The following is a 13130-nucleotide window of genomic DNA, read 5'->3' on the forward strand; positions in this document are numbered from 1 at the left end:
AGATAGATAGATATATAGAGAGAAAGAGAGAAAGACAGACAGACAGACAGACCGACAAAATATCTATATGGAGAGAGAGAGAGAGAGAGAGAGAGAGAGAGAGAGAGAGAGAGAGAGAGAGAGAGAGAGAGAGAGAGAGAGAGAGAGAGAGAGAGAGAGAATAGAGAGAGAGAGAGAAAGAGAGAGAGAGAGAGAGAGAGAGAGAGAGAGAGAGAGAGAGAGAGAGAGAGAGAGAGAGCAATTTTCTTTATCAGTCAAACAGAAAATTTCCCAAACTTCAGATAATGCTCTAGAGATGGTCATAATGAATAAAAGTATTGTTTGGGTCAACACACGAGGCTGCGCAGCCGTCTTCTAATTACCACGTGTAGCTGAGCAGAACAATTCAAACTCAACCACTTTTATTTCTTATCTCTTCTTAACGTCGGCCAGCAATTCTGAACCAAAATAAGAGAGAATTCCGGATAAGATCTGATGGGCCAGAGGAAGAAGCAAAGTTCTTCCCCCCTGACGTTCAACGTGTTAAAGTTCTCGAGTTGCTCACCTGGATCCAATGTCGGTCTGTGTTCTCCGAATCTACCCAAAAGCAAGCAGATTTTATCCCTCGACGGTAGCAAGTAAAGAAAGTTTTAAGAAATAAAACTTCGATTTTCACCCGCTTGAATCCCATTTAAAGCGCACCGAGAACGATCCTCCGTCGCACCATGAGCAATCCTCAGATGGACCAGTTCTCTCCTTTGCAGCGCTTCTCCGTGGTCTTCTTCTTCTCCTTGGCCGTATCTCTTCTCTTTATCTCTCTCTCGTTGAAGCTTCTAAGGACTCGGCCATGGTGTAGCTGCGCTATCTGCCGAGACTACACGACGGGCAAATGGGCGGAGGAGTTCCCCAACCTCTGCGACTGGGCCGCCGCCCAACTCCGGCGATCTCCGACGAACACAATCCATATCCACGTCTTGGGAAACATCATCACCGCAAACCCAGAAAACGTAGAGCACATACTCAAAACCCGCTTCGAGAATTACCCCAAAGGGCAGCCCTTCTCCTCCATTCTCGGCGATCTCCTCGGCCGCGGCATTTTCAACGTCGACGGCGAGCTATGGCGGTTCCAGCGCAAAGTAGCCGCGCTGGAGCTGAGCGCCGCCGCGGTCCGCTCCTTCTCTCTCAGAATCATCTCCTCGGAAGTTAGCTCCCGTCTTCTCCCTCTCCTCAACTCTGTCTCCACCGTCGACTTGCAAGACGTCTTCAAGCGCCTATCCATGGACTGCATCTGCAAGATCTCGTTCGGCGTAGACCCCGCCTGCCTCGAGCTCGACCGACCCATGTCGGAGTTCGTGGCAGCGTTCGACTCCGCCACCTCGCTCTCCGCCGCGCGCGCCTTGGCCGTCGCGCCGCTGGCCTGGAAAATCAAGAGAATTCTCTGTATTGGGTCGGAGAGGGAGCTCAGAAAGGCCGTCGGAATGATAGACGTGCTCGCGAGAGAAGTCATTCGGCGGAGAAGGAAGCTGAGGAACTTCGCCGGGGGGGAAGACCTGCTCTCTCGCTTCATGGGTTACATCCACGACGAGGAGTTTTTGAGAGATATCGTGGTGAGTTTTCTGCTGGCGGGGAGAGACACGGTGGCCTCGGCGCTGACCGCCTTCTTCTATCTGTTATCCGAGCACGAAGAGGAAGAGGAGGCGATAATGGCGGAGATTTCGAGAGTTCTGGGCGACGCCGCGCCTTCCTGGGAGAAGCTAAGGGAGATGAACTACACGCGCGCGGCGGTGTACGAGAGCTTGAGGCTCTACCCCCCGGTGCAATTCGACTCCAAGTTCGCCGCGGGGGGCGACGTTCTGCCCGACGGAACGGCGGTGGAGAAGGGGGCGAGAGTGACGTACCACGCGTACGCGATGGGGAGAATGGAGAAGGCGTGGGGGAAGGATTGCTTTGAGTTTCGGCCGAGAAGGTGGCTGGGCGAGGACGGGAGGTTCAAGGCGGAGAGCCCGTTCAAGTACCCGGTCTTCCACGGCGGCGCTAGGCTTTGCATTGGGAAGGAGATGGCGGAGATGGAGGTGATGTTGGTGGCGGTCTCGGTCGTGAGGGAGTTTAGGGTGCGGCGCGTCGAGCCCGGCGCGCCGCTTCGGTTCGCGCCCGGGCTCACCGCTACGGTCCGAGGAGGGCTGCCGGTGCAAGTTCTCCGACGCCGTGGGCTCGAACGTGAGTAGTGTTTATAGCGTAGTGTTGGGAGTATTATCCCTCCCTTATCGATTTACTGAACGGGCAGCTCTTACTGTCTACGTGAAAACAAGCAGGATGCACCAAAGAACCGTTCGAAACTCCCCGGAGAAAGAGTGGGAGATGCGTGGAAAGAGTTATGTGTGTTGGAAAGTGTACTTCCCAATGGTGGATCCCTACTATCTAGCTGTGAAAACCCCATTTATAGAGGAGAAAGGGAGGAAAATGGGTCTCACTATCTAACTAACGTGAATGGGGTCCGACGTGAGTAGTGTTTATAGCGTGGTGTGTATACTGAACAGGCAGCTCTTACTGTCTACGTGAAAACAAGCAGGATGGACCAAAGAACCATTCGAAACTTCCTGCAGAGAGAGTGGGAGATGCGTGGAAAGGGTTATGTGTGTTGGAAAAGTGTACTTCCCAATGTGGATCCGTATTGTCTAGCTGTGAAGACACCATTTATAGAGGAGAAGGGGAGAAAAATGGGTCTCACTATCTAACTAAAGACAAGCAAATAGGACCAAAGAACCATTCGAAACTCCCCGCAGAAAGAGTGGGAGATGCGTGGAAAGAGTTATGTGTACTGGAAAAATGTACTTCCCAATGGTGGATCCCCACTATCTAGCTATGAAGACCCCCATTTATAGAGGAGAGAGGGAGAAAAATGGGTGTCACTATTTAAGTAAAAACATGCAAGTTGGACTCACGAACCATTCGAAACTCCCTGGAGAAAGAGTGGGAAATGCGTGGAAAGAGTTATGTGTACTGGAAAAATGTACTTCCCAATGGTGGATCCCCACTATCTAGCTATGAAGACCCCATTTATAGAGGAGAAAGGGAGAAAAATGGGTCTCACTATTTAAGTAAAAACAAGCAAGTTGGACTCAAGAACCATTCGAAACTCCCTGGAGAAAGAGAGGGAGATGCACTGAAAGGGTTGTGAGTGTTGGAAAAGTGTACTTCCCAGTATCCCTATCATCTATAAATTAAGGGAGAAAATACAGCTCCTACTATCAACGTAAAAACAAACAGGTTGAACGAAAGAACCATTCGAAACTCCCTGGAGAAAGAATGGTAGATGCGCTGAAAGGGATATGAGTATTGGAAAAACCTACCTATGAAGACTCCATTTATAGAGGAGAACGGGAGAAAAAATGGGGCCTACTACACACATGAAAAGAAACAAGTTGAACCAAAGAACCATTCCAAAACTCCCTAGCGAAACAACGGTAGATGCACTGAAAGGGATGTGTGTTTGAAAAATTTACTTCCCAGTATCCCTACAATCTACCTATGAAGACACCATTCATGGAGGAAAAAGGGAGGAAAAATGGGTCCTGCTATCTACATAAAAACAAGCAGGTTGGACCAAAGAACCATTAAAAAATCCTTGGAGAAAGAATGGTAGATGCACAAAGCGTTGGAAAAATATACTTCCCAGTATCCCTACTATCTACGTATGAAGACGCCGTTTATAGAAGAGAAAGGGAGAAAAAATGGGTCCTTCTATCTACGTAAAGACAAGCAGGCTGGACCAAAGAACTATTCAACACTCCCTAGAGAAAAAATGGCACATGCATAAATAAGTACACAGAACGGGATCTGTGTGCTTGGAAAAATACACTTCCAAGTGTCCCTGCTATCTATCAATTGAGGAATGGAGAAAAGACAACGTTTATACAGGAGAAAGGGAGAAAACAAGGGTCTTACTATCTACGTAAAACCAAGCAGGTTGGACCAAAGAACCATTCAAAACTTTTAGAGAAAGAATGGCACATGCCAAAAAAGTACACTGAAAAGGATGTGTGTTGAAAAATATTTTCTATTAAAAAACTTCACTACTCAAAATCCCTACCATCTACCTATGAAGACACCATTTATAAAGCTCCTACTGTCTACCTAACAACAAGTTGGACTGAAGAACCAATCATAACTCCCTGAAAAAAGAAAGGCAGATTCCAGAATAATTACACATAAAGGGATATGTGTTGTAAAGACGCACTTCCCAAAATCCCTACTATCTAGCTTTGAACACACCATTTATAGGGGAGAAAGGGAGAAAAAAAACTGATATTATCTAAAAGCAAGCAAGTGGGACCAAAGACCATTAAAAAAGTCCTTGGAGAAAGAATGGTAGATCCCAAAATAAATGCACTGAAAGGGATATGTGTTGGAAAAATATACTTCCCCAAACAAATATAAGGATAACCCTTGACTGAGGCAAATGATGTGATTCGAGAAGAAATTGACTATTTGATGGGCTGACTTTTTTTTTGCACATTGCACGATTTTCTTAGATCATACCATTAAGACATATAAATGTTTTGAGAAGATGATATCTTCTAGAATTTTTTTTTAATTGGTTCGAGTTGTTTCCTCTTTCATAAAACTCCACTGGATTTTAATTACACCGTCTTCCCTTCCAGATTCTAATAAATAAAATTAATTGATCTCTCCTACTCACCCCTCCATAATTATTTATAATTAATATCAGCAAGTGTGGGTTAAATCTACCTTATTTATTTGATTATGTGGTTTCTGATTTAAAAAAGCTTTGTTGGAGTCCTCACTATAAATCCCCATGCGGGTACTGGGATAAGACTGAATCAGAATCTACCCCTTCCAGAAATATAGCACAGAGTTATCTTTTTGTCATAATTTTAATGAGGAAAGACTGGACATGACAAGACCTTGAGAATTTTATGTTAAAACTTCTAGGAGAAATGCACTTTTCAAAACGAATATACCCTTCTGGAAAGAATATACTTGTCCAAGGCATGTGATGTAATTCGGGGAAGGAATTGACTGATTAATGCGTAGACTGTGTGATTTATTTCAGGTAAGATAGTACTTTTAGGCCATAACATTTACTAGAGGAAAATCATTGAGGGGATGATACACTCTAGCATTTTTTAATTGGATGTCAAGTAGTAACTAAGCAAAAGGAAATATTTAAGACATCACTTTACAACGTTTAAATTTTTGAAGAACTCCAACATTTTTGCCTTGGTCGTACATTTTTTGCATACCTGACCTGTAAAACATCATAAAATGATGCCTTGACTATCATGATAAAATGAGTAAATGTATTCCCCTTTGTGTACTGGGACATTCTTGTTTAGGTTCGACCCTAGATACTGGTTAACTAATCAAACCTACTTGTCACCACCGTTGGAAGTCATCAGCTAAATTTTATATAAAGGTTGGAACCAAAAGGATATAGAGGAAAGAGAACTAAATAGGAGTTCCTTAAAAAAAAGAAGTTTCCACTAGGCTGGTGTTCCCACTAAGCTGGTGTTTCTTAAAAAACAAACTAAGAAATAAATGGCAGACTCTTTATCTTACCTAAAGAAGGAAACACAAACATGTAAATTAATATTATAGCCAAAGTACCACAGAGGTCTCCTTTTGTGCCAATTCAAACATGAAGCTCGCCAATGACAAGGACACAGATTTTTATTATCTGGAAGGATTTTTTAATTAGATAATCTTGAAATACCAAATTATTATACTTAAAATCACATTTTAAAGCTCATAGGAATATCTTAATATTCCAAAAAAATATTGTAAAAAGACCTTTTTAGATTATTTATTACTACCCTTATGTATTGTGCTCAAAAGTTTATAACTCTTTTAGGATTTTTGAAGATCATGTCCAAGAGTTCAATATTTTAAACATACGTTGAAAAATATGTGAATTTCTAACTTAACAATATTTGAATTTCTAAATTAATAATACTTTATTAAACACTCAATCAATATATTTTCTAAGAGTTAATATTCTTTACATCTATAAGTACATTGATAGGAGATTTTATAAAATGAGGAATCCAGAAAAGTATCAAAATATGACTGTCTCCTATCTATGGCACTCCCTTCTTCCAAAGTCTCAGTTTATGTATATCCTTCCCAATATTCTTGTCCTCGAATGCCATAGACTAAATAATAAGGGAAAGATAAATTCACAAAAACTAAATTGGTGTTACTTTTAAATTTTATAAAATTTAACACAATTTCTAAGAAAATCTAGTCCACTAAATGATTCCACTTGTGCTCCTATCTGCATGATGAACTAGCATCTATGATTTCAAAACTACATCTCTGATAAGACTTTTGGCAATAAGAAGAGAATGTAATATAAATTATAATTTTTAAAAAATATTAAAAATTAAGAAATTAACATATCCAGTAGTTTTTTCTCTTAGAAAATAACAATCTCAATCCTAAATATCTCCATATCCCAATTTGAATACTATATTTCAAATACATAATTTAAAATCCAATGTCTCTCTGAAAGAAACCTCAAACTTCAGTTCAAAGTATGTATGGTAGAATTCCAAAAATATTTTAAATTTAATGCATGTATAAAAATCAGTTCATTCCCTTATTTATATATTTAATGCAAACAACTCTCAATACAAACACAAATGTGGCCTCCCCCAATGTCTATCAGCTCTCTAAGGATTAGCTATGCGTGTTAATTAAAGTGATTTCAATGGTATTCTTAGCCTAATATCTGACACTCATATGATTTTTATTTTGCATCCAAAAAAACTTTTCATGATTAAAACTCAACACATCATTCGTAGATGATCGATATACACTTAAATGATATCTTTAACAAAGGTTGACCATGTATGGTGTTTTCCCTTCATTATTATTTGATTCTTATTCTGATTTGGTTATATATGGAATAAACTATATTAAATGTTATGAAAAAAGCTAAAATATTGCAGACTCATGAAATTAGTTAAGAAATAAATGGGTCAGAATGATTCAAAGAGATTCATCAATTTCTGAAGAAAATCTAATGGTTTTTGTGGCATCATAATTATATTTAATATTTATGTAAATTGTCTTATGCATCCTTTGCGAATGCCTCCATTATCGAGCAGTAAGAGTTAACGTTTAAGGTGTATTACGATAGAATGGACTTAAGGATAAATATATACTGAATTTATTTCAAAAATGTATTCACTCTCCTCTTGTGGATCTTTTTTGTATCCATGTGTCACATGATCAAGAGACGTGATTAAATACTCTTCATCATTAGTTTTAATTTTTCCCGGTGGATCAGTGATCCGTGGTTGAAAATGCCTCAACAATAAAAGCATAAAACACTCTTCGAAAGTATGCAAAATATTTTTCTCTTTTAAAGATTTTCTCATTTCGACACTACTGACAATAGGAAAATTATTTTGATGTCATTATAGTTATTTTATTTTAAACGTAAATTTATAAACGTCACTCGTAAAACGTAACAAATTTGGATCAATAAACTCAGCGACTCATAAAAATTTGGCCCAAAGAAGTCAAATAACAAGCCTACATAAGATGCATTTTACTTTCTTCAGTATAAGATCAATAGAAAGATTTCCCAATACAGTATCATACACAAACTAATTCAAATTTCTACTGATGAGTGTTGACCCATCATTTGACCATATAAAGTCTTAGTTCAGTCAAATTTTTTCCCTAACAAATCCCAATAATAATGTGTATCATCTATTTCCCCATTGAGTTTCCTTAAAAAGGTAAACTATGCCACTAAATACGAACATACGATATGCTATATTTGCTTTACTCCAAACAGAATTATTTCTCCACCTTGTGTTTTTTTGGCATTTTTTTATATGATTAGGGATTATCATGGGAAAACACAATAGATAAGATTAACATTCAATAATCACTGGGGTTTTCACTTAGACATGTCTTTTTTCGTGATCACTGAGAGCCCCTTGCTTAATTAAGTCAGTGCCCTCAATTATTCTAGAGAGAAGGATCGACTCGAATGTGCAGATTCCGCCTTGACAGGGCGGTGCCCATGACCACTTCAAGACAGATTAATTGTTAAGAAGACCACTCCACATGCGTCCAATGCAGAAGGATGCCACCAACAAATTTGGAACGCTGCTTCAATTTGCGAGATGGGGCGCTTCGGGGATCAAAGTCAATGAAGGTGATGCAAATCAAGTTATGCAGTTCCTAGTTATGTTTACATAAGTTCTTCACGGCATGAGTTTATGAGCGAGCACACACAAAGTTTGCCGAGGAGCCGAGTAAGGTGCCAGCGCCAATACTTCTAGTGCCAGCACGCTTGCATACCATTGATCCAAGGATTGAAGAGACCAACGAAGAAGAGCTATTTTCTAAGAATATCGCTCTTAAAGTAACATTACTTTCATGAATTTTTATGATATGGGACTACCAAAATCATCATTTTGCTGGACGATCCATGCATAGCACACCAGATTAGGCCAGGTGATCCAAAGGTCTATGATTTCAATATGGCACCTACTATCCTGTTCCATGGATGTTGAAGATCTTGATTTCTTGAAATACCTACTCTTAATTTGAATAATTCCCTTTATTCAACTAATTATCTCTCATTCGTAGTATTATTCAAATTAATTGATCTTTTAATTGACACAGTAGCCTTTCATAGATTATTAGATAGTCCATCTTAAGGATACATTGAGCCACTTATAATTCATGTCTGTTCATAAAAAAATACATGTCCAGATGGTCTCAAGATCAGACCATGGGAATCAATGTTTGATCTATTCACTTGGGCTAAGGCAATAAAGTCTGAAATAAACATTCATTAAACTATTAATTAAGGCATTCTAAGTCAGAACCCTACCACAGTGATTCTTCAAGTTCATTTCAGAAACATCCCCCTATACCACTCCCCTTTTTGTTCCCCTATTTGCACTGCAGTGGCATCCCCCCCTCTCTCCCCTGGGACGAGCAGCCGCACCCCCGCCCCTGTTTCCCCTTCTCCGTTGAGCTGGATGACATGGCCCATCACCGATCTGATCGACTTTGGCCCCGAATCATCGGATCAGGTCCCCTGATCTGACCTCTCATGGCAATCTATCAGCCATCAATGATTGATGATCAACTAGTTGGATCATGGTACCCGATCACAGCCGATCCACACTGATCACGCCAATCAGTTATCAGATCGATCGCAATACCCACTACCTTACTTTCGAGCCCTTTGGCACCTATATCTTATCCCTACAGTTAACTAGCCAACCTTTCATGGCATCTGATATCTAAGGTTTCAAAGAATGTCTAAAGAGAATGTGAGAGAACCGGAATGACTTTACATTAGAAAAGTAATGGATTTTGTTTTCCTTTCTTTATGCTCAAACCAAGGACTTAAAAGAACAAGAAAGAGAGAGGAGGATATCTGAGCTACAGGTGATTATTCTAACTTACCTCCAGACCCCACCACGGTTGCACTTGGATAAGATGATCCATCCAATATAAATCAAGGAGAAACAAGGAGTAATCAGGAGTCAAAAACCTGCACAAAATCATAGAATGAGAGAAGTTCCAAGCCGAGAGGGAGAATGATGCAATAGACAGAAAAATTGAGGGACTCACTCACAAAAGTAGAATCTAGCCAACATCCAGAAGTTGTCCTGTTCTTAATCTCGGAGACCGAGCTCAAGTTCTAGCTCATCATCTTCTTCAAAGAGTCTGAGCAGGCGGGCATGTTGCTCTTCCCTCTTCTTCTTCTGCCATTGCTTGTATAAGAGAACACCAAGGAGAATTACAGCAAGCACGGCAAGGAATATATAAAAAGCATTAAGTCTTGAACTGCTTCCAGAACCGGAATGGGCCACAGGCGGCGATCCTTGTTTGGATTTAGAAGTGTCGTCGGCTCGACCTGCGTAGAAACAAAAACTCCCCCTCAATCAGAGCTCCAGAATTTTGAAATATGTACTATCTCATGTAGATATCTTGTTCCCTAAAGAAGACAAAGAACATAAAATCCAACAAATTCCGGTTCATTGCCCCACTGTCCAAGAGTCCCACCTAATCCAAGGAGTTGACAATTTCAATTTTGAACTACTTGCATATGTTCATGTGCGGTTTTATTGCTGGTTGAACCATTGGGATCATTATTATATTCCTTGGGTTAACATAAAATAATGTATAAGTTTTCTTTGCCACTCGGGATCTTTCTCAATCATCCATCTCATAAAATTAATCATGTATTTTCAAAAGGGTTTGATGATGAAATGAACCAGTATTAGAATGTCCCAGATACTTTGTACAATTGTCATTGAAGCTCGCGTAATTAAGAAAGACAGCATCAAAAACAAAAGTCAGGTAGCAGAGATTTAATGCTTAATTAACACGCATTTAAAGATCACAAGCCAGATAAAGTCAACTTAGCAGAAAGAAAAACACCTTGAAATAATTATTTATGCCTTGGCTTTGTCCTTTTAAGATGACAGGGCGACTAAAAAACCTTATGTGAATGGTTGAAAGACAATCCGACAAATACATGAGTCGCTCCAATCCATCAAAGGACGACTTGATCACAGCTAACATAATTCCTCGATTATGGGATTCTTTCCATGCCTTCGTGCTTTGAACACTTATTCCATTATTTTGATACTCTTTTTGAATCGAGCATTTATAAAGGGTAACCTATTATGATACTCCGTTCAAGATTTTCCTCACTGTAAGCCAACCATTATGTTATGGCCATTACGTTTCTGTTACTCCTTCTCGGATCTCTTGATTTCTCCTCTTGTAGACAAGGTTTTGGTAGAAGAAAGATTGTCCATCTACCACTCCGACACTCACCGATATTACCATATAGTTGTCTTATCCGTTGAACAAAGGAAAAAAAATTAGGATATCCTTATTTTAACGGGAAGTAAAAAACTATGAAGAATAAATTAATACGAATCCACAAAGAGCCAGGTTAGTCCTAAGAAATTCACAAAAATGGCCGTGTAATATCTGTCATCGGACGAAATTCGCCTTAAAATAAACAAGCCAGATTTCATTTTCCCTAAAAGACAAAATTTTCTTGGTCAAATGAGCCAATCGGAAATCGAAGGACCGCCCATGAAAATTTCATATCAACAATTAAGGTAAATGAAATATGAAAACGTAGAAGAACTGAAGAACAGAAACAAAGCCAACATTTTGAAAAAATCTGGCGAAGCATGACAAAAGACGCCATCAGTGAGATAGATTTTCGAAAAGTGCAGACATGAGGAGCCCTCGATGAGAGAAATTGAGACGGGCAGAACATCATAAAAAAGACGCAGGAATCTAAAATTAAATGTCACAAGATAAAAAATACAAATAAAATCGTGAAATCAGACCCAATTCAAGATAATTCGAACTTGCACCAGGGTCAACAGGATCCAAACGGAAACCCAAAAATCCATCAAAGAAAACAGTAGAAAAAGCATTAACATAATAACCAAGACAGATCGACAGCGAAAACTTACCGTGAATTGCTACAAGAAAGGTCGATGCGAAGAAGACAAACACTTGCCATCTTCCGGATCGCGCCCCTTTCCGAATTTGTCGACTCATCTTCCAACGCGTTCTTCCCTTGTTCGCCCCCTCGCTTGGATTTTTAAAATTATATATAAACTTGGCAAAGTAACTCAATCCCCTCACAAAGGCAGTCCATTGGTAAAGTATCTTAATTCCCTTAAAATTGCAGATAAACTTCCCATTTTCTAGCCCACGACCTTTAAATGCTTGATACGGGCCTTAATTTGATATTTTTCTCAATTTCTTTGATATATGCCTGAAACAAGAAATAGGAGAATGATGAGAGAGGAGAGATAAGTGAGAAATTAAAGAGATATGAAGAGAAAATGGAGTAGAGAGAGAATAATAAAATAGAGAGGGCATTGGGGAGAGAGGCGAGATTATATAGCGACATAAAGAAGAGTTGATGTAGAGAGAATAAAATGATATGATCTTCATCCTATCTAGGGCAGAGAGAATAAGGGCATTTCAGTCGTTTGAGACATGCATTTCCTCCAAATAGGGCAGCCCTTCCTTTAGGTGGGCAGCCAAGAAGAATGAAGTAAGGTCACTTGTCTCTCCTCTCGATGCCTAAGTCCTCTCCGTCACTCTTTGATCCTTGTCCCTCGTGATCGTCTCTACCTCATCGCGTCTTTAGGCGGCTTGTTCCCAATAGATCTCTGTCTCCTCCATTCGACTTCTCCTCAGATAATTCCCACTCTACTCTCCACCCCCATGAACATCTACATTTCTTGTCTATCCCCCTTCCCCAAGACGAGCCTACATCAAGGATCATATTATGAAGAGATTACAAGGTGGCATGAAACTGCTATGAAGAGAAATGGAGTAGAGAGAGAATAATGAAACAGATAGGGAGGCGGCGAGAGAGAAGAGATTACTAGGCCACACGATGAAGAAAAAATAAAGACAGTGGAATGGGAGAAAGTGAAGAATGGAGAGAGAAACAACTACAGGGGAGACATTATGTACTGAAGAGATAGTTGTGGAGAGAGAGGAGAGAGAGAATTAAATCATAAGCTAAAAAGGGAGATAAAATGAGAAGGGAAAGAAATAAGTGAGAGAAAGAGAAGAGATGTAAATATAAAAATTGAGTGGGGAGAGCAAGACTATAGACCGAGAAAATACGGAGAGATGTATATCGGGAAATGGATAGGGATTGGAAAGGTGATATAAATTTTGAAGGGGAGAGAGATGAAAGATAATGAGATGATAGAAAGATATAGAAGAAACAAAAAAGATATAGAGAGAGGTAAATGAAAGAAATAATAGAGCCTGATACATATATATATATATATGCTTACAAAGAAAGGGGGAAGGAACAAATATGAATACGATCACGAGAGAAAGGCAGGAGATTTAATTAGTGAACAGATGTGTAGGAAGGAAGAAGAAAATAAGGATGAAATATAAACACATATACGAAGAGAGAGCACATACTTTTGGAACATAGAGAGAGAATCATAATATCTAGAAAACAAAAAGACAGAGAGATAACATAGAGAGAAGAGAGTGACGATGGAAAGAAGATGATGGATGACGGTATAAAAAGAGGTCAAACTAGATGATGAAATTCATGAAAATAAAGAGGTCTAATC

General features: G+C 39.7%; 1 protein-coding gene across 1 annotated transcript; it reads left to right on the forward strand.

Moving 5' to 3' along the window:
- Positions 1-623: 623 nt before the first annotated feature.
- Positions 624-2287, forward strand: CYP94C1 (cytochrome P450, family 94, subfamily C, polypeptide 1). Its single transcript, XM_078585198.1, has one exon. The coding sequence runs from the start codon at positions 705-707 to the stop codon at positions 2202-2204; it is 1500 nt and encodes a 499-aa protein (XP_078441324.1). The 5' UTR covers positions 624-704; the 3' UTR covers positions 2205-2287.
- The last annotated feature ends 10843 nt before the right edge of the window (positions 2288-13130 follow it).

The sequence above is a fragment of the Wolffia australiana genome, chromosome 13 (assembly GCF_029677425.1).
Source record: "Wolffia australiana isolate 7733 chromosome 13, ASM2967742v1".
Lineage (NCBI taxonomy): Eukaryota > Viridiplantae > Streptophyta > Magnoliopsida > Alismatales > Araceae > Wolffia > Wolffia australiana.